Here is a 22,878-nt window from a genome sequence, read left to right on the forward strand (position 1 = left end):
CTGAAATAGCTGCTATGCTATGGTTCTTCAATTTTTGACAAAGACTTGATTGACTTACTTCGTTACATGATTGTATCAGCCTCTTATTGAGAAAATCTACAGCTATGCATCACTGAGCGAAACAAACACTTCTACAATTGATGAATCTACCACATTTTAGTAACAATAGATGTACCAAGCATATGAAAATGCCTATAACAGGAAAATTATACTTTCAAAAGATAAAATACATATCATAAATAAACAAATATAATAAACAAATATATTAAACATTTTTTAAATGTTCTTCTTAAATTCTTAAAACACAAAGTAAAATGAAATGCAACACATTAAAGGCACTTGGAATGTTGTAAATGTAATTTTTAGTGAGATTTTTAGAAAATGTAAAGCTTTCAATGTTTATAGTATACATGTACTATACAGTGCATCACAGAAAAAAAGGATTCCCATGTCTTTTTAATTCAAATGCAAGTGAATTATGATATTTCATTTACATAATCATATAATTCAATTATTCCTCTTTATTTCTTTATCTAATATGAGACGAAGACTTCATGCATTATTTAGGAAGACGAGTTTGATATTTTAATGTCAAAACCAGGTTGTGCAGAAATATTGGACGAGATTGATTCATGATACGACGGCCGTGCATTTTCGACGATTGGCTCATTAGCATTTCTTTTGTATTCTTTAAGCTTCTCTCACTGATCCCTGAAATGAGAGTGGATTCAGATTCACACGGAAGTTTCTGAGCAAATCGTTCCTGATATGCCTCAATATCTACTGTTCGTAAGCTGCCATGTGTGAACAATTTGATAAGCTTCTGGTTTCAAATTCGAGATGAGATTCCACTCTTGCCATGAGTATCAAATTTATAGTAAAAACATATTTAATTGTGAAATCTAATTCTGAAAATGGGTTTCCTTTTTTGTGGGATGCACTGTATATAATAAAACCAACTAGCAGAGTACATACTTGTTTGTTACACAGATCAAAGAAATATTCTAGTACTGCAGTACACCTAAATGAGAATGCTTTGTCTCCTATATTTTTGGTTTACCTCTTAGCACTGACCTTTTAAAATCCTAATGTCTGAAACAAGACAAAAATAGAGAAATTAATACTAAGAAATACAAAGTATTCAGCTACAATCTCACATCTCTAATGCATAGCTGCATACTATATACCTGAAACGATTTGTTTCGTAGAAAAGATTACTACAGACTTCTCATATGACTGGGCACTGTGGAATGCTCCTTCAGTCCAGTTAGCAGCGTGTGGAAATTACAAACATGATTAAAGTGTGGCGTCATGTCATTTAGATGGTGACAATACTGGGGCCCATAGCACAAAACTTAGCAATGATCGTAGAACATTTTTATACGATTGATTCCATGGACTACAATGTACGATCAATCGTAAAAATCAAGCTTGCGATCGATCAGTTATGTTATGCAGGACCCGCCTGGGAAACAGTTCATAAGAGCTGAAGTGAATACCCTCAGAACTAATATTAGTAGTATTAGTAGTAGTATAGTTCATTAGATTAATATTCTGTTTCATTCTCAATTTAAAAATGGATATAATAATAATAATTGAATTTATATAGCACCTTTTCAAGAGGATACAAAGTGCGTTGATGGCATAAGACAAGTTAAGATTTATGGTTATATAAGTGTGTTTTGAGATGTTTTTGTAAGAGGTCAAGAGAAGAGAGATGGAGGGAGTTTGTTAATAAACAGGATGTCACAATTTATAAACAATAAAGATAGATATAAACACACAAATGAACCAAAACTTGCAGAGCAAAATACAAGTGCTGCCTGTGAGGTGCTCTAAAGTATTATTATTATATATCAACCCACACCTTACAAAGAAAGTCAAACTGAACTGATGAACCAGTAAACTTATTCTTGCAATATTAATACACTGTCCCACAAATGCATTTTACTGTTAGTGATCATCGAATTATCAGTTTTTAGCTAAGACTTCATGATTTCATGAAGATTATTTCAATGTACCAGATCTAGATCTATAACAATATGATGGCAATTAACCTTGATTTTAAAGACTTTCTCATGAAATAATTGTTTACTGCAACCACTGACCACGACACACCCACATATTATTATTATTATCAGTCATCAACATATTGGATTATGGTGTCATTAAAAAAAAAAGATTGCAGCAAACCTCTTAAGGACCTAAGACATTTAAGTACCATTATATACATACATTGTATCATCCATAATATCAAACTAAAAGGGATTATAATAAATTACATATGGAAAAATATGATACAAAAATAAAATATTACTTGAGACATGGGCAGTCTTTATCTTCTATATTGTATTTGATATCACTGGCACATTATTAGTTGAGTTGTACACCTTCTTGTCCCAGTTGCCAGCTTCTAATATAGGAAGTACTTGGAAGGAATATTTTGACCTGTATCAAGATTGCTCCTTCTCCTCCCTGTAAGCATCAGCATAGTCAGTCCTGGTGGTGCCCCAATCTAAGAGAAGCCTGTCTGGGTTGTTGTCCCACTGGCCTGGTAGCTTTACCTGGGAAAGGCAAAGAAAACAGGGGGCCACTTTATAAAGCTGTTTGTAAGTTATGAGCGACTTTAAGAATGACTGGTGATCCTTTCTTGTGGTAGATGACTATGTTCATTGGTGATTAAGAAATGTCCACCAGTCGCTCTTAACAGCTTTATGAAACATCCACCTGGTGGGTGTTTCTTGGAGCTGTGCGTAAGATATGATTCACTTTACGAACAGCTTTATGAAACATCCACCAGGGCTCTTCGCTACGACTGCCATTTGTATATGAGTGGCCTGTTTCACAGAGGCTTACAACTGTCGTAACATTGCCATTATGGTTACTACCAAGAAATCATTAGTTTTGATTGGCTGCTAAGCCCCGTTACCCACCATGGTAGTTTTCATATTGGCAAAGTTAACATTTTTTTGTAACTCTTTATGAAACAGACCCCTGATTTAAAATAAGACACTGTATGACACAACCCCTTGCTGTAAATATGAGAACATATATGGAAAAGAGTGGAATACACTTTCACCATTGACTTCTTTGCAGTACTATATACTTCTGGATGTGTGTTAAGTGAATTGAACAAAAATCTCTCAAATATTACTTTCCAAACTGCTATGCTTTACCAGCTTATTTATATGAGAGACCCATAGCCTTAACACAAATAATTTGCATTCCTGCATTCATCCCCATGAACAACAAGTCAATTTCTGTCAGTCAGTGATGCAATTTGGCTACTAAAATGAAGGGGAAAAGTTGTACATAGTACTTTGGGAGAATAAAATCTTACTCCCCATGGAAGTAGTTAAATTAAATACACATACATACTATGTCAATGAATGAATAAATAAATAAATAAATACCTTGGCATTCCTTTCAGCATCTTTGAGTTCAGTCTTTTTCTGTTTAGCTTGTTCTTGTTTCACATCTGAGCTGGCACAGCCCCAAACCTGTAATGAAGTTATAATAAGATTATGATAAAAGAAAACAAACTTTTGATTCATGAACTAGACCACAGCACTTGAATATGAAGATTAGTGATTAAAGAGTTCTTGCATGAAAGATATGCTGCTGACTGTTGGCATACGTAGCATCACTAACCTCTGCATTGACGACACTGGCAGTAAGTCCTTTATGAGTGATAGTCTGAAGACCTTCTGTTATAGATAGGAGTCTCCTCTTGGGGTCTCGGCCGATGAAGAGTCCTTTCGGCAGGTTGCGTGATTTCTCATTGAATAACACCATGTACTCCCCCTCTGAATGGATGGATAAATATCAAGAGGGATATTAACTTGGGTGGGGAACAAAGGATGAAGCATAGTCCACATTTTGGACTACAAAACTTATTATGGTAGATATGCAGAAGGAAAACAAAATATGTAGGCCTATGGAGGTAAATCCTATTACCAAACAATTTTTATGAATTCAATGATAAAAAAAAATCAAACTTCCATAATGAAAACAAATATTCTTACTTAAAGCAATGATGTAAAAATTGGATTGTACCCCTCTTCACATGTGAAATATTTTGGTGACTTGAAAATAATATCATACTGGGACAAGTTGGATTATTTACAAAATCACTGAGCTATTTCAACCATTATTCACATGTTGAGAAAACAAAAAGGTACCTTATCTGATCATTGAACCGTAACACATAGCGCTCTCATAAACGTTCCAGTTTTGTGCATTTTTTTAAGAAATGAAATTATGCATACCATCTCTTTTATATGACATCCACCATAATACAATATTCAACTTGCTATATTTTTGTAAATAGCAATGAGTGTTAACTCTTTGGCCCTGAATGATGTAATTCCCACAGGCTTTGTACATACTACACACCAGTTTCCAGTAGGTTTCCGGTTGATAACTTTCACAATTTATTCAGATACATTAATTGTATCCCGGTATTACCCTTGATTCTCTTTCACAATGAAAAGTGACCCAGGACTCACAGAAAGTTACTAAAGGCTTGGTCCCACTGCACTTACGGATGCAGAGAAGATGTAAGATGAAAAAGAATCTTGCCATCCGTTGGAAAGCGTTAGGTATCCATTGTGTAACTCTTTGCATAAGTGTTTCATACGCTCTATATCCGTCCACAGTGATTTCATTTTTCGCACATGTTGTCCATTGTCTGAAGCGGATGAAAAAGGATGGATCCACCCCAAAATGTTGCTTGTCCGCTGCATCCATAATGCATACGTTTTGTGTCCGTCGGCCAGTGGGACCAGGCCTTTACTATTATTTTGTAAGATATTACCCAAACATTTCATTAACTTTCAGTCGACAGGATGTACTTATATGACTTTTACTCACTGTGACAGAAGTGTTAGGTAGAATGTAAGAATTTACCTTCAATAATACTGTACTCTGGAGCAAGTCTGACAGCTACACAGCTTGAACCGCCCCATGGTACTGTACCCTCTCTGGCACGAACAAGTAAAATAAACATAAAATGAGAGAGGAGAAAATAAATGTGACACCGATTCTGGCGACTCTTTGAATTCAAATTGGAATGAGTATCAAATAACATCGGAAACTGAGAATCTCTATTATCAGGACAGGTGGCTTCAGGGTGACGGGTAACATAATATCTGTTAACTCTTTGCCCAGTTTGTTTGACTCGATTCACATCCAGCTGACTGCCAGTGTGACCCAAGTCACATTCCATTCACAATACACACAGAATGCGTCTTTACTTACACACAAACAATAGTGATGTGTGCATAGCATTGTATAGTGCACACACAGAGCTTTTCTTTACAATAAACCAATCAAAAGCTATTATTTAGCATAGTCTACAGAATATATAATAGAATTATAATGGTTTATTAGCAATACATGAATGGCAGCCAGTGGCTGTAATAGGCCAGTACTTGTTTACAAACTATACAGAGATTCAGAGATACTATATGGAGAGAAGGTAAATTAAAAAAAATGCATTCAATACATAAAATTACACAGAAAGATTACACAAAGATATTCATTAGATTAAATTACGATTTTTCCATTGCACTAGCACACCGAGACTGCACTGCATGAGCATGTCTTGCATCGAAATTCATGAATTTCATATGGAAACAAGTGGAATGACTCTGGCAGTCTCACCTGCATCACGCGGTTCAATATAGCAGCAGTGCTGACTTTGCATACTACTCTAACTCGCACAAGATGTTCAGTGATACATGGTTACTCTTATGTCCTCTTTTTATGAACTAGACCAATAAACTTACAGAGATATGATGGTTATTCAACAAAAAACCCCAACATGGCCAAAGTTCATTGACCTTACATGACCTTTGACCTTGATCATGTGACCTGAAACTGCAACAGGATGTTCAGTGATACTTGATTACTCTTATGTACAAGTTTCATGAATCAGATCCATAAACTATCAAAGTTATGATGGTAATTCAAAAGATACACCCAATTCGGCTAAAGTTCATTGACCTTTGACCTTGGACATGTGACCTGAAACACGCACAGGATGTTCAGTGATACTTGATTACTCTAATGTCCAAGTTTAACGAACTAGACCAATAAACTTTCAAAGTTATGATGGTAATTCAACAGATACCCCCGATTCGGCCAAAGTTCATTGACCCTAAATGACCTTTGACCTTAATCATGAGACCTGAAACTTGCACAAAATGTTCAGTGATGCTTGATTACTATTATGTCCAAGTTTCATGAATCAGATCCATAAACTTTCAAAGTTATGATGGGAATTCAACAGATATCCCCAATTCGGCCAAAGTTCATTGACCCTAAATGACCTTTGACCTTGATCATGTGACCTGAAACTTGCACAAAATGTTCAGTGATGCTTGATTACTATTATGTCCAAGTTTCATGAATCAGATCCATAAACTTTCAAAGTTATGATGGGAATTCAACAGATATCCCCAATTCGTCCAAAGTTCATTGACCCTAAATGACCTTTGACCTTGGTCATGTGACATGAAACTCATGCAGGATGTTCATTGATACTTGATTAACCTTATGTCCAAGTTTCATGAACTAGGTCCATATATTTTCTAAGTTATGATGACATTTCAAAAACTTAACCTCAGGTTAAGATTTCGATGTTGATTCCTCCAACATGGTCTAAGTTCATTGACCCTAAATGACCTTTGACCTTGGTCATGTGACATAAAACTCTAATAGGATGTTCAGTAATACTTGATTAACCTTATGGCCAAGTTTTATTAACTAGGTCCATATACTTTCTAAGTTATGATGTCATTTCAAAAACTTAACCTCAGGTTAAGATTTGATGTTGACGCCGCCGCCGCCGTCGGAAAAGCGGCGCCTATAGTCTCACTTTGCTTCGCAGGTGAGACAATAAAAATCATTATTAGGTGTCATATACACCAAATAGTGAATGTTTTTTCATTCGTGCAATGGACAGAATACTTCGGTGAAAGATGAAATAAAGATCCATTCAGTTGGCTACGCCTTGTTAAATGGATCATTATGGCCCGAATTCACAAAGGTGGTTTTGAAAACCCACGGTTGAGTCCACGGTTTATGCAGATTTCCTGTATAAATTACGCTTAATTTAGCGCATATCGGGCGCATATGTAAGAAATGTCCAATGCTAATGTGCGCTTTTGTCACAGTGCGCCAAATTGACGCCTGTTATCATGGTTAAATATGCTATTTTATTCATAAGTCCACTGTCTTTATTCATGAGTCCACTCTTCAAACAGTGGACTCATGAATAAACTAGCGTATCTAACCATGGTAACAGGCGTCAAATTAGCGCACTGTGACAAATGCGCGCATCAGCATTGGACAGGTTTAATACACGCGCCCGATACGCGCTAAATTAAGCGTAATTAATACAGGAAATCTGCATAAACCATGGACTCAACAGTGGGTTTTCAAAACCACCTTTGTGAATTCGGGCCTTTATCTTTCACCTCATGAAGTATTCTCTCCACTGCACACCTAAACATTCATTATTTGTATACCACAACAATACATACCTCCATTCTGTGTCCAATCCTACAGCATACATGAACCCTCCCTCAAAGCTAATGACGAGTACTGTAGGTCCCTTGTAACCAAAAACGTGATGTTGAAGTCTGTTAACACTCAACCCATGCTCTCTACTGCTGTACAACAACGTCCAGGGCTGCTTGCTTGAAACCTGCATAGATAGATAAACACAAATCAAATGAGGTAGCATTAAAAAAATGTGTTCTATAGATATTTCATCCATTTAAAGGAAATTATTATCCTGTGGCCCGTTGCAGAAAGAGTTGCGATTAAACGCAAGTCAAAAAAATCAAACGCAAGTCCCAAATGCGCGCTGTTGATTGGTTGAAAATCAAGTTGCGCACAATTCTTAGAGTTGCGATTTGATTTGATTTGACTTTATTTTACATATTTCACAAGTACAAACAAAATTTGAAAACAACATCAGAAAACTCATGAGAATACAAATCAGACAAGGCATAACAATGAATTCAAATTAAAGAGAATAGCGATTGATTGCAACTCTTTCTGTAACGGGCCTCAGGTCAGGATAATCTCTTGGAAAAGGACTATATTCATTTCAACAAGTAATGTAGGTACCGTAAGACCAAACATATGATATTGAAGTCAATTTAAACTCAAACCATGTCTATAAGTGCTATATAATAGAATACAGGGCCCTGTAAGAAAGCTGGTGATTGTGTGTGGGGACAAAGAAAAAAATAAATTACCCAGATTTTTTCCAGCTTCTAAAAGTAAAGCCTGTCTTTAGGTAAACCAAACTTCTCATTCAAGTAAAAGACTGAGTAAAGTTTGACTTAATCAAGTGTAGGAATTTTTTTTTTTTTTGCAGAGCTGATAAGTTTGAAACAAGAGATTACCCGAGTCTTAGGAGATTCTCCAGATGAAGAAACACTAGAAGAGTTGGTCTTGGATTCTGTGTAGATAGATGGTAAACCACTCGACAAAGCCCACCACATGCCGATAGATAGTAGGGCGCCCTCATGGTCAGGTAGGGTGTATTCCTTTGCAGTTGCCTGGAAATCAAAATGAGAGACAACACATTCACCCCTATTGAAGGCCACTTAAAAAAAAATCATAATTGAATTTGGATTGTAAAACACATTTGTAACCACATATCAGGTTCTTATATGTACGTACTTACGTGAATATGTGATTCTTGAAATATTTCAGAAACCAAATGCATGATACCCAAGTGTACTGAAACTTTTAAGCTCATGAGAGGGTGTGAAATTCTTGAAACATCTTATGTTCTTCAAAAAAATATATTGGTTTTTGGTTACTGTCAAGAGACAATAAACCCACACATTTTAAGTCATGCTAAACTCTGGGAGATCGGGGGTGAATATGGTATTTTGGTAAAAAATCACCATATCTCTAACAGAATTATATATAGTTACATTGGGTTGAAGGCTCCATTCTTTCAAATGTTGCCATAACATCATATGGCTGGGCCAGAATCACACATGCTCAAATGAATATTGAGTGCCCCTATAATTTAGTGAAAATTTATTCTTATCACATGAGCAACAACTGACCAAATAGAATACTGATAAATATTCAAAATATGGATATAAATAATATAATGAAAAAATATAATAAATGTAACCTAGCTAATAACTTTCATTGAATTCCTGTTGGGTTCGTTTTTTTTTTTAGTAAATACAAAGCTATCTGTGTAATAACTCACTGAGTCTACATCATCTACAGAGTTTATCCGAGCCAGAAACCAGTGGTGCATGCCCATCAGAAGCTCCCCGCAGTGATTCTCCATCCATTCTAGCCCCGCTCCACTGGTTTCCTGGGATACGATAGAGTGTACCAGGAGCCGCTGTGTCTCCTGGTCCAGGGTCGAAGCCTCCAGGGAGATCTCGCAGGAGACTAGAAAGAGACTGAAGGCGGTGGATACCAGGAGCTCCACATCTGTAGATGACACATGGAGACAGAAAGTGAAGTAAATTTGATGACAAGTTCACTTTTTTAATTCAATGTTCCATGACAAATACGAACATTAAGCCTGACATGAACCCTAACCTCCAAACTAATAACCCTAATCCTAATCTTTACACTATTCTTAACCAAAAAATCTATTACTATCATAACTCTAACATATGCCCTCTGAGATATTAAGAGCTGAAGTAATGTCGCAGGAGCAGACGTCGTGTCACCAAATTCAAATATGTGACCCAGTACCATAAAATCAACAAAACGGCAGTATTTTGGTCAGAATAGTCAGATTTCATTTTCATTTATTTTCTAAGAGAGTATGCTCTTTCCTACAAAGTGTAAACCAATCAATATACCAATAATGTACCAATCAATCCTACATGCTATTTTTGACAAGTTTAATTAAAGCTATTCTTGTCTTTAGGGTTTTACATTGTAGTTGTAATAATTCATGCTTTATAAAGGCCTGAATATTTCTCACTCTTTGAACTCCTATGAATTAAGACTATTGGTTCTTGCATCGATACTCCCCCTCCCCCAAAAAAATCAAGCATCAACTTGAATGGGGTGGCAAAAAAATAACTACTTTCATCAAATTCTTTGAAGCCGTAATCTTCTCTTTGTCATCTTTGCATAAAATTTGGAGAACATACTTCAATAGACTGGTACAAAATCATCAGGATATATGATTGATTGATTGATTGAATGGTTTATTTATTTCAACACTCACTGAAAATCGCAGCCAAAGGCTGAATTACATTCAGTTGACGTATGGTTTATATACAGACATTTTAAAAATATACAAATAGGAACAAAACAGCCAAATATCAAAATTGTTCTACAAAATAATTATACATATATGAAATAAATTGAAATACTCAGCATATGAGAAGAAAGCCTCAGAGAAAGAATAAAGTACATAGGAAAACATGTTAGAACGAAAGACGGAATGAAAAAGAAGAAGACAGGGAGACAGGAACAAAGTTAAAAAGTTTGGGTATTTAACAAACATGGAAAAAAAAACCATCGGTAATAGTAATTATAATGCAACAAATGGAAAACTGAGGAAGAAACAAATTATATTGGAATACGTGTTTTAAGCCAGTGCAACTAACGTAATTCGGAAAATTTCAACGATAACGAAAAATAACATCTTGAAGTATGAAATTATCCAGGTAGGTATGATTTGTCATAATGAAATTATTTTTTTTCCATAAAGGGCTATTTGGATTAAAAAAAAAGAGGTGCCTGAGTTGTTTAATTAATAAAGCATATAGAGAACAGAGTTCTTGAGTTCTTTAAAATAAGTGTTTGTATTTACCTATGTATAAATCAAAATAAACAAAATATGACTATCAAATGTACGTTACAATAGACAAAATCGGGAACATCCAGTGGACATAGTGGAAACATTAAGTTGGGTGTGGAAAATGATTAAAGATTATTCAATAGTTTAACAAGATATGGGATTGCACTGTCTCTTAATCTGTTTGTCCTGAATTTGGGTAGTGTGTATGGTCTAGAATGCCTTGTTGATCGAATATTCGAGTCTCTGGTTGGCAAGAGATGGCAGAAATGGGATGTTGGCTTCACCAGGTCCTTCGCGAATGAGAGAGACAATGCCTATATATACAATGTATCCTGATCACCCACTTAATTATATATCAGCATTAATTCTTTAGAGTCTCTTGTTTTAAAATGTTTTAACTGCAACATCATTTCTATTAATTTTTGTGTGTGTTTTATATAGTGCCTGGTCACATATGTAATTAAAAAACATTACAGAAGGCTTCAGGAAGACTTTGATCTGAAAATTGTGAAATAATTTACATTTTTCCAGTTTCTTTAGAATTCATTATACTGACTGACCTCAAATATTTAATCCATAAGGGTATCATGCTATTGTAGATGTCTTTCTCCTGTCTCCTCATTGTAAATGTGAACGTAAATGTAATATGTCATATAAGCATGCCATTGAGTATGCATTTGATGAAATAAATTCCATTATTGAATTCAAAGGAATTGAATTGAAGTCACTTACCTTTCTCCTGTAAAGATTCAGATCCACAGAATGATTCAAAGTAAAACTTTGTCAAAGAGGCTGATGACCTTGGTGCTAGAATCTTATCAACAACGTCAAAAAACTTATCCTCGTCTACAGTTCCACTTGATCTTTCTAAAGTAAAGATGCGCTCTATTAACGGCTGACTGTATTCAGGAAAATACCCCTAGATAAAAAGAAAACAATGACAACAATTTGTAAAATACTTTTAAATGATACGCAAATGAAGGGATCAAATTCAAAATAATTTCTCACCGATTGGAAATTAGGAAAAAGGTAATGATTTATTTGAAATTAAAATTAAAAATGAAAAATAAATTGCGAATCAATCTAATGAGTAAAAATCAATATCCATTATTTGGTGGAAAGTTATTATTGATGAAACTATTCAATTTGTTTTATTGGTGTTTGAAATATCAGATTTGAAATTCTTGTTAACTAATATTTTCCCTGAAATAATTTCTTAATGTTATAGCACTGGAAATATTAGAATTCATTTGTCAAGGAAAAGCAGGCAAAAATCCATTGCATTTACAAAGTAATCATACTGAAACTTGAAATTGATGTGAGGAGAGTGATATTAGAGTAATCAAACAACATTTTTTTCATTGGTTATTTGATTTAGTAAAATGGCATGAGAAAAAAAGAAAGAGAAAATAGTTCTTTTAATAAAGATTTGACAAGATTATAAGGGTGCCTTTTTGTAAAATATCTCACTGACTTCGATATATTATCAAATTCAATTTCAAATGAGTCTCAAAATTCCATGAGAACATTCTAAATGTTCTTTTTGACACAGCTGATCCTGGCTCTACAGACCTCCCTCTTTCAACAAAAACAAACCACAATCAAGTTTCAAGGTGATACTTCACAGAACAGTTCTAGGTCAAGCTTTGTTTGTCTGATGTACACACAGAGTTCATATTAAGGAGAAAGTGTGACATCACATCTAGTGAGAGCTCATTTCGTCTGCTCATACAAAATCAACATAGTATATACCGGTACTACTGTGATAGAGCCTACATAGATACACAAAGAGAATTGATTAAATTGTTGTGTGTTGTATTTTTTAAAGAGGGACAGTGGGGGGGGGGTCCAACAAAACATTCATGTATTATAGATTAGCCTTGATCAATATACCTTTTGAAGAAAAACATAAATCATGTATACTATAACATGATAATTGGTATAAAAAATTATGCACATTTTTATCAGATAGAGGATGTCTTGTGGCAATTCAGGATTCATTCATATTTTAAACAAGTGGAATGCCTCTGGCCGTCTCACCTGCATCACGCGGTTCAATATAGCAGCAGTGCTCATTTTGATTACTACTCTAACTCGCACAAGATGTTTAGTGATACATGGTTACTCTTATTTCCCTTTTTTATGAACTAGACCAATAAACTTACAGAGATATGATGGTTATTCAACAAAAAACCCCAACATGGCCAAAGTTCATTGACCTTACATGACCTTTGACCTTGATCATGTGACCTGAAACTCGAACAGGATGTTCAGTGATACTTGATTACTCTTATGTACAAGTTTCATGAATCAGATCCATAAACTTTCAAAGTTATGATGGTAATTCAACAGATACACCCAATTCGGCCAAAGTTCATTGACCTTTGACCTTGGTCATGTGACCTGAAACGCGCACAGGATGTTCAGTGATACTTGATTACTCTAATGTCCAAGTTTAATGAACTAGACCAATAAATTTTCAAAGTTATGATGGTAATTCAACAGATACCCCCAATTCGGCCAAAGTTCATTGACCCAAAATGACCTTTGACCTTAATCATGAGACCTGAAACTTGCACAAAATTTTCAGTGATGCTTGATTACTATCATGTCCAAGTTTCATGAATCAGATCCATAAACTTTCAAAGTTATGATGGGAATTCAACAGATATCCCCAATTCGGCCAAAGTTCATTGACCCTAAATGACCTTTGACCTTGGTCATGTGACGTGAAACTCATGCAGGATGTTCAGTGATACTTGATTAACCTTATGTCCAAGTTTCATGAACTAGGTCCATATATTTTCTAAGTTATGATGACATTTCAAAAACTTAACCTCAGGTTAAGATTTCGATGTTGATTCCTCCAACATGGTCTAAGTTCATTGACCCTAAATGACCTTTGACCTTGGTCATGTGACATGAAACTCTAATAGGATGTTCAGTAATACTTGATTAACCTTATGGCCAAGTTTTATTAACTAGGTCCATATACTTTCTAAGTTATGACATCATTTCAAAAACTTAACCTCAGGTTAAGATTTGATGTTGACGCCGCCGCCGTCGTCGTCGCCGTCGGAAAAGCGGCGCCTATAGTCTCACTTTGCTTCGCAGGTGAGACAAAAATGAAATGTGTGCAATTGGTTAAGCATATGCTTTCTCATGAATTAATGGATGACATAAAGAGAAAATCTTGAAAACAAAAATGTTGACTACCTCAAACTTCTAACAAACAATAGAAATATATACAATGTATTTATTGAAACACTTACCAATAACAGACTTGAGGTTAGTACCTGGCCATTGCTTATTCTCTGCAGAATCAAAAATAGAAAAAGAAACCTCTTTTTAATTCAAACTGAAAAAAATACTACCGATTTCAAACACAGCAAATTGTCCAGATCACTGGCCGTTAATGTCTCATTTTATTATGATTACAAAAGAAGTTGTTATTCATTTGGGTCAAGATCATACTTTTCATAGGCAAAGCACAGTCGGCAGCTTTTCAAATCTTTCAACTTACCCGTGCCTGCTATTTTGAATTTAAAAAAAAGTTTGTTATTGTTGTTCCAAGCATTTTCTGTTTATTTTTTCACCAAGTTTTTGGATAAAGATTAAATGCAAGTGTTTCTGTACTTGAATCTAAGACAAATATTTCCACTGAGTCTACATCTACTCTAGATATATTGAGTATGATACGAATTGAGTGAGGGGCATTTTGGAAAGCATGAGATCCCATTCACAGTATAAAACCTTAGGCCTATCATTGATAAACATTTCATAAATGCAAACAAATGAATTCTAGGATTCAATTTTAATATTGACATAACACTATCTCTGTTAACTTTTTTCAGCATGTTTTGGGATTAATATTAAATGTAAGTTATTAAATTTTGAACTGTAGCCATTTGGTAGTTTTACAAGACATAGATTTCCAGCCGTAGTCATGAACATTTATTCACAGCATGATCTTATTGTCTATCTCTTGTAATCGAATAAAAAAGAAACATTTTCCAGAGAGTCCACATCTACTCTAGATATGATACGAATTGAGCAAGGGGCATAATTGGAAAGCACAAGATCCCATTCGCAGTAAAAAATTATTACCATTTATCAATATTTCGCAAATGAACTCTAGTATTTAGTGAAAATTTAAAACTGACAAAGTAATACATGTACCTTGACTTAATTTGTACATACCAGTGTTGTAGTGCCTTGATGCTCGGCCTTGGCCTTAAGGCGCCTTAAGGCCTATTTTTTCAAAGCCTTGGCCTTGAACATTCAAGCCTTGGCCTTGAGAGGGCCTTGGCCTTGAGGATTTTGAGCCTTGAAATTTCAAGGCATTTTCAAGGCTTTTTCAAGGCATTTTGTATTTTGTACTTTCATTTGTTTTATACAAGTAATTATAAATGTTTCAATTGTTCTGTACATCTAATGACACTAAATACTACCAGTCAGCAGCAGCAGAAGCAGTAAGTGTACTTAGCAGTGCCATCAATTGCAATTATCATCACATAATTATGTAACAAAGAGAAGTGATGAAAATTAATATTATTTATTGGTAATATGATGTAATCATGACTAATAAGGATAATGACAATATCAATAATAATGATAATAATTATGATTAGGATTATAGTCAGTGGCGTAACTACAGGGGGCATGGGGGCACGTGCCCCCCCCCCCCATCGGCTGACTAAAAAAGGAGGAAAAGAGGGAGAAAGGAAGAGAAACGTAGTGGGAAAGAAGACATTAATGTTCATTATAATGTTATAATTATGTTATGTTACATTACATAAGAAAATTTTTTTTCATAAAAATGAAACATAATTTGCTCAGGGCATATGTCTTCATTGTTCCTGGTGCTCCCATTGTCTGTTTACCGAGATATATAATCCTGTTATACTAAAACCTCCCGTTTTCAAGTCAATATACACCAAACTACCAAATATATTTCCTCGCACTTCGAGTTATTCTTTTACATGTACAATAGTATGCTTCTTTTTCATGAATACTTTAAGTGATTGTCCCATTTTAAGGTCTTAATATAAAACATTTCCTGTCCGTGCTTACGTTCGCAGTAGTGGATTGGTGAAAGATGTCTGCTCTCCATCAATTCCTAGAATGAGTCCTTAAAATGTTTTCTGATCTGAATATCAAAAATTTTCAGCTCGCGCTTCGCGCTCGCATCATTTGGTTAGTGAACTACGTAATGTCTTCTTGAATTCCTACAAACAAGCCTTAAAATGCCCCTCTTCAGGTCTGAATTTCCTAAATTTTCAGCTCGCGCTTCGCGCTCGCAAGATTTGATTAGTGAGATGGGTATGTTAATCATGATTACAAGTGCTTTACGTGCATGTTTAGATGTAATTCTAACAAAATCAGCAAGTGCTTATTGGCACTCCCATTAGATGACTATGGTGAGATGTGTATAATCTTAATAGATAAGATTCCTAAAATATAGTCCTTAAAATCTTCCTGTTTGGGGTCAATATTTACAAAAATTTCAGTTCACGCTTTGCGCTCGCATTTAGCGAGACAGGTACGTATCATGATTACAAAAGATTGATTGTAATGTCCTTTTTTAGGTTTGAATATCAAAAATTTTAAGCTCGCGCTTCGCGCTCGCATTATTTGACTAGTGAGATACATTTATTGGCACTGTCCTTATAAAAATATCTCTATTAGGTCAGTATACCTGGCAACTGGGCGCGCGCGCTCACTAGGCAATTCCAAGTTTTTGCTGGTGCCCCCCAATGCCGTGACCCACGGTATGCCACTGATTATAGTGATTTTATGACAGGAATAATTCTGACAGATCTGACTGCAATTTTGACAACAATTTTCATACTTTAAAAATAGCTTACTCTAAAGAATGATAACAAGGTTGATTTCTATTCATTAGGTTTTCCTTGTATTATTTTCTTTGACCAACAAGTCTTAATGATATTCTGAAAAGATTCGGTAAACTTGAACACAAACTTCAATTTCGTCATTTCCAAATGGGCTATGGCATCAATGGCATGATGAGCCCAACAATTTTGAGGGGCCAAGCATGGCATACAGAGCAAAATTTTAGGTTTCAAAATCAAAAATTTTGGATTGTGCTTGCATAAATTATTGTTAAGTAAGGTTCGCATTCAATTTACACACAAAAAAAATGCTTAGAATGTCTAGTTTTAAGGTCGGAATATTACAAATTTTGAGCTCGCGCTTTGCGCTCGCATTATTTGATTGGTGAGTTATGTATCCTATTTATGAGTCACTAAATGCAGTCCAGAACAGCTTCCTTTTCTGGTCAGTAAAAATTTCAGCTTGTGTTTTGTGCTCGCATTAATTTGTTTAGTAAGATGCACACTTTTTTCATGATTACAAAAACAGCTCAAAATATTTAAATTTCATTTCTTATTACATCTTATTACAACATCTCGCAAGGATGCCCTTTTAACAGTGATTAGCACCATAATTGACCCAAAATCGAGTTTTACAACTTCAAAATTGATTTTTTTTTTCAAAACCACTTGCTCGCTATGCTTTCTATAGCGGGAAATTAAAGCCTAAATCAAAATATCTGTCTTATCAATTAGAAATCACTTAAAAAAGCTTTGCTGAACTGCACCCAAATTTTCATTTTGACTTATACTGTAAGTGCATTTTTGGCTTTGACCTCCCCCCCCCAAAAAAAAAATATACATTCTGCCTCCCCTGTCCCAGGTAGAGGAGAAAGATATATGTTGAGAATGGGCATGCCAGGATCAGATCACCTTGGTAATAATTATTGCAATGTGAATCGCCTAGAACAATAATTAAATGTACAAAGGTAACTACATATTTATTTTAATTTTATGTCAAAATTTACATGATCTATCATGAAATTATTTTCGTTTTAAATGTACAAGGGTCAAAAATTTTGCTCGCTCACACCTTTTATACATTTGGTCCTGTGTGTCATGTATGCCGCCTAAGCATTGTTGTCTATTTTTTTTTCCATATATTGTACAATTGAAATGCCTTGGCCTTGAGGTTTTCAGGCCTTGGCCTTGGCCTTGGGTTTCCATGCCTTGGCCTCAGCCTTGGTTATTGAAGCCTTGGCCTTGGGTATTAAAGCCTTGGCCTTGGAGGTTTGAGCCTTGACTACAACACTGATCGACGCAAGGCATTACGCAAAGTCCGTGAAGTGTCCAATCTTTTCATTGTATAGACTTTGGTATACCGTATACGTATTATTGACGTTCGTCAAAGCTTGTACTGCTGGTTTCTTTCCAGGCACGTATATTATTTTCATTTTTTTTTTATCAGTCATCTTTTTAAATTAATTGCAAATAAGTGTTATCATCACCAATAATAATCTTTAATTATGTTTTTGAAGGTATTTCATTCATTGCTGCCCATAATTAGTAAATTAATCATAAGGATTGCGTATTCAAAGAATTTAGATACAGTTATAAAATTACAGAGGAGCTGAATCAAGGTTGTGAAATTATTAGCGCCACCAACGGGCTTCCTTGTATTTCCGTGGAAGAGACAAGCGAAGTCACTTTCGAGGCCGAGGTAAGCAAAATTGTTTTTTTTTTATGATTATTATTTTATTATTATTTTCATATTTAATAAACTATTGCTACTTACCGGCAAGAGCCCCGGTGCGTAGCGAAAAGGAGTTTCGGCAAATATTACTTTAGCAATGAAGCGATGTTTGTCGACTACTTCGAAATCCAGGGTCAAACACGGTCTATTGTACGAGGTGTATCTATTGTATAGTACATACTAACCTCGTACAATGTGAGTGCCACTCGTTAGACCATCATCCATATAATCAGTAGAGGCGCTGGTCCAAAAATTGGGATTGTCCCAGAAAACAAGGATATCCTCATAAACCAAGACAAATCATGTCTTGATAAATTGAGACTGTCCTTGTTTATGGGGACGTTTTTTTTTCACTTCCCCCTAGGGGAAAAAGACAGCAATTACGGAAATTGAGAGTGCTAAAAAAATAGATTCAGTGACCTCAATTCCCCCCTGTTCACCGTCTATTTTTCATGACTTACGGTCTTCCAATAATCTTGTTATGAAACCTGACATTGACTAGCACACTTGATTGGTGTCGGCACTTGACAGGTGAATGAACTTTCCTAGATTTCTTGTGTGAAGAAATCCTTATAAACTGAGACAGTCCCTGTAAACTGGGACGATCGATCCCAATTTTCTGACCAGCGCCTCTACTGATAATCGTGGTGCTTGATTTCTGTTTTAACTTTTTATTCAGAGAATTATTTTGACCATACTTCACGCTAATCAGGCGAGTATGGTCAATTACACGTAAGGTCCTGGGCTCCCGCCCGCGTAGCGGGCGGGAGTTCCCTGGGCCCTATGGTAATGAACCCTTGGGTGCCCTACACCAATACACACGTATGGGACTGTACGATGAAGAGGAAAATCATTGCGAATTATCAGTCGGTTGATACAGAGTCTTACTGACCTCATAAAAATTCATTATTCGAACATCTTTTCTTATGTTCCGTCTAGTGTCTGTATTCTGATCATCTTTACTACCTTGTGCTCCCATTTTTATTACGAAATGGCACACATTGATGTGTAATAACGGCAATAGTTGCAGTAGTAACGGGAAAATTTACAGGACACAGGGCGTCGCCATCTTACAATGACCCACAATGCATCGCGTTTCTGGTTAGACTATTCGCATTCGATAAAGTTTGTATTAATGCGCATTTCAATAAACAACTATCAAAATGAAATTGAATCTCTTTAAATATTTTTGAGTTATTTCATGATGGTAAAAAATCAATTTTACTTCTAAAAAATACCAAATATGATCACACTTTTCTTATTTTTTCAAAGTCAAGAACTATTTGTTTAGGCGTATAGATCCTTACTCTGGAGGTGAAAAAACTAACATCAACAAGATGGGCGATGCTCACCAAGAGGGAAAATCCGAAGTCAATTTCCATCGCTAAATGTCGTGTGTATATCTGTCAACATGGGTTGCTGTAAAGGGAAATGTAAACTTTCAACAAGATATATTCCTGTGACGATTGCCTATATCCTTGTGATTGGTACATCTGGCTTATTTTTCGCGTTTCCGTGAGTATTATTATCTTCCCCTTTTTTTTCAGACCAAATTTCATGCCGAATAGAGTCGAGCTGGGAGTCTTGGGACGGCGGACACGGCAGTACACCGTATCGTACCGTCGACGTTTGACCTCTCTGCTCAGATCGGGCGGCGCAGGCTGAGTCTGAGATGTGAGAGTCTCGACTCGATTCTATTTCTAAATAGACAGAAATAACTGTTGTTTCTGGGGATTTCCTTAACAATTGATGACATTTCAATCCCCATTCACCAACGGTAGTTTGTTGTTAGTCAACTTAGTGTGAGCTCGCAGACAGCTGCGCTGGCAGCCGTCTGTTTCGATGAGTTTTTTTAAAACATTTTTTTCATTTAAAATTTCTCCCCGTTACCGATGGCTCGCTATCATGCAGCTACCATTAGTTAGGGGGTTAACAATGCAAAGTCCTGACGTGACAGGGCTCGTTGATTTTTGTCTTTATTCAGTTATTCATAAAAGTATATAAAAAGAACTCGTCTACCATTACTAATAATAATCAGGTGACTGCACACAGAGCAAAATATTCACCCTTTTCACCCACTCATTCAATGAACAACGTATATGTATTATGTGTGGCAAAATAAGATTGACAATGTTTGGATTATTTTCTCTTTTTCTGTAATGGACAAATGCTTGATTTTTTTTACACTGTCAGTTTCCATTACAGCTTTTCATTATATAACTTTGCTCTTAAGTAAATTTGATTCTTAAAATAAATTATTTTTTCTTTATGAAAAATAGCGCTTGAAAAATGAAAATTTTCTTGCCACATTACTTTCCGCCAATAGAGGTGTACACAAAAATATGCCCAAAATTCAAGTTTTTGAGCGCTCTGGTCAAAACAAAAATTATTCTAAGTTACTAATGAAAATTGAATGGCAAATGTATGGAAATTAGTAATTAAGTCAAAAAAGTGATATTTTAATGATTTTTAAAAGTGTGTGCTCAATATAGCATTGGCATACCATATTCCTACCTGTAGATTCTCAGCAGGCAGGATAGTAGCAGTGAACCAGTGCTTTTCACTGTATTCACACCGCGTAACATATTCATGGTTTTGAGGGAAAAATCAAAGTTCAACACATTTCTGACACATGATCCTGTTAACCAAATTTAATGATTTTGGTATCAAATTAAAGAGAAGTGTTTTGATTCGACCACTATCCCCAAACTGTGTAAAGGGTTAGTGCAGCCACTCCTGGAATATGAAAATGTCATCTGGTCACCACAGTACATTGCTGATGCTATAATAAAGGCTGTCGGGAGAGTTCAGAAGAGAGCAACAAAAGTAATCTCCAGGATCAAGCATCTTCCATACAAGAACAGGCTTAAACACCTGAACCTCTCATCCTTGGAGTACAGAAGAAAGAGAGGTGACATGATTCAAGTGTATAAGATCACTCATGAAGTCGACAGGCTTAAAGAGAAATTCCAGTAGTTGCAGTAAACACTGATTTCATGAGAAAGTCTGTAAAACAAGGCTTAATTGTCAGTATATCATCGAGGATCTAGGTCTGGTACAGTTACATATTTAAACTGAACTTTGTGAAATCTTGAAATCTATGCTGAAAAACGTTCAGACTGAAGATCCCCAACTAGCCTGTTGTCGATAGGCCTCATATTGACATTGATGTCGACATACGAAGGATTTTCAATGTTTCCGACATGTCGACATGCACGCACTCACATCGACATGCAAACATATAAAATAAAAAGGGGTCTAGCCTAAAGTCACGAGTATAAAGCTTAGCTGAAAAGTTAGAAGCTTCTATCCACAGTAAGTGGCGCGATTAAAAGGTTTATTCAGCTATAAAGCGGCACATTAAATGAAAAAAGAATACCTGCGAGCTGCGCGGCAGCAGAAATACGTCAGTGCCTGAGTGTGGGCCGGCCTGCCCGATCGAGCTGCCCCTCGACGATCCCGCGCTCTAGATTTAGCTAGTGCGTATAGCGAGCGTAGCGTAGTAGCATTCACCGTACCCATCCATATGTACCCATCGCTATTCACCGTGCTTGATAATACGTTGCTCCTCAATGCATTACTTTTCACATAAACGTTTTTGTCAAAGTTGTGACCGCCGCAATTGAGCACTTATTTCAAATCACGAAGTCACAGAAAACTTCCCTTCCTTTGTTTTGAGATCGTTGCACGGATCGCCGCTGAAGTGATACTGAAATTATTGGTCGATTTCATTATTTTTTACTGTCAATTTGAGGAGCCTGCGTTTGCAGCACATGTGTACCAGCGTACAATACGCAATGATCACTATTGTAATTGGTGATTCTCAAATTGGCTCCGAGTGTTATTGCGCAATGCTTTCGAGACCGGATCGTGGTACAAAACTTGATTCTCCAGAAAAAGATGTGGATTAAATCGGTGATTTTGAAAGTGAATTCACTCTAGCTTAGTGAAAATATATGTTTTCCCGAGCTGAGCCTGTATTATATAGATCTAGTGTGGGGATATCACTCGTGTCAAGGTGAATACATTTGATTGAGAGTGTTATGTTCCACGATCGAATGATTTATGTCTCACCTGCGAAGCAGAGTGAGACTATAGGCGCCGCTTTTCCGACGGCGGCGGCGGCGGCGTCAACATCAAATCTTAACCTGAGGTTAAGTTTTTGAAATGACGTCATAACTTAGAAAGTATATGGACCTAGTTAATAAAACTTGGCCATAAGGTTAATCAAGTATTACTGAACATCCTTTAAGAGTTTCATGTCACATGACCAAGGTCAAAGGTCATTTAGTGTCAATGAACTTACATGTAGACCATGTTGGAGGGATCAACATCAAAATCTTAACCTGAGGTTAAGTTTTTGAAATGTCATCATAACTTAGAAAATATATGGACCTAGTTCATGAAACTTGGACATAAGGTTAATCAAGTATCGCTGAACATCCTGCACGAGTTTCACGTCACATGACCAAGGTCAA

At 35.9% G+C, this 22,878-nt stretch overlaps 2 protein-coding genes across 3 annotated transcripts in view; one reads left to right on the forward strand and one right to left on the reverse strand.

The window, feature by feature from the left end:
• Positions 1-936: 936 nt before the first annotated feature.
• LOC121408539 lies at positions 937-19,494 on the reverse strand. Its single transcript, XM_041600030.1, has 10 exons — positions 19,293-19,494; positions 14,089-14,130; positions 11,549-11,735; positions 9,251-9,483; positions 8,421-8,576; positions 7,548-7,711; positions 4,909-4,982; positions 3,652-3,806; positions 3,414-3,500; positions 937-2,564 (listed from the first exon to the last, which is right to left on the reverse strand). Exons 1-10 carry the CDS (start codon positions 19,377-19,379, stop codon positions 2,454-2,456), a joined length of 1,296 nt encoding a protein of 431 aa, XP_041455964.1. The 5' UTR covers positions 19,380-19,494; the 3' UTR covers positions 937-2,453.
• A 210-nt stretch (positions 19,495-19,704) lies between these two features.
• The window catches only part of LOC121408540 (palmitoyltransferase ZDHHC5-like), a 64,916-nt gene continuing 61,742 nt past the window's right edge, over positions 19,705-22,878 (forward strand). For both annotated transcript variants that reach the window (XM_041600031.1, XM_041600032.1), the window contains exon 1: positions 19,705-19,915. In XM_041600031.1, coding sequence (XP_041455965.1) covers positions 19,812-19,915 — 104 coding nt within the window. In that variant the 5' untranslated portion in view covers positions 19,705-19,811. The remainder of the gene's footprint in view (positions 19,916-22,878) is intronic.

Source organism: Lytechinus variegatus, chromosome 2 (assembly GCF_018143015.1).
Source record: "Lytechinus variegatus isolate NC3 chromosome 2, Lvar_3.0, whole genome shotgun sequence".
Taxonomy (NCBI): Eukaryota; Metazoa; Echinodermata; class Echinoidea; order Temnopleuroida; family Toxopneustidae; genus Lytechinus; species Lytechinus variegatus.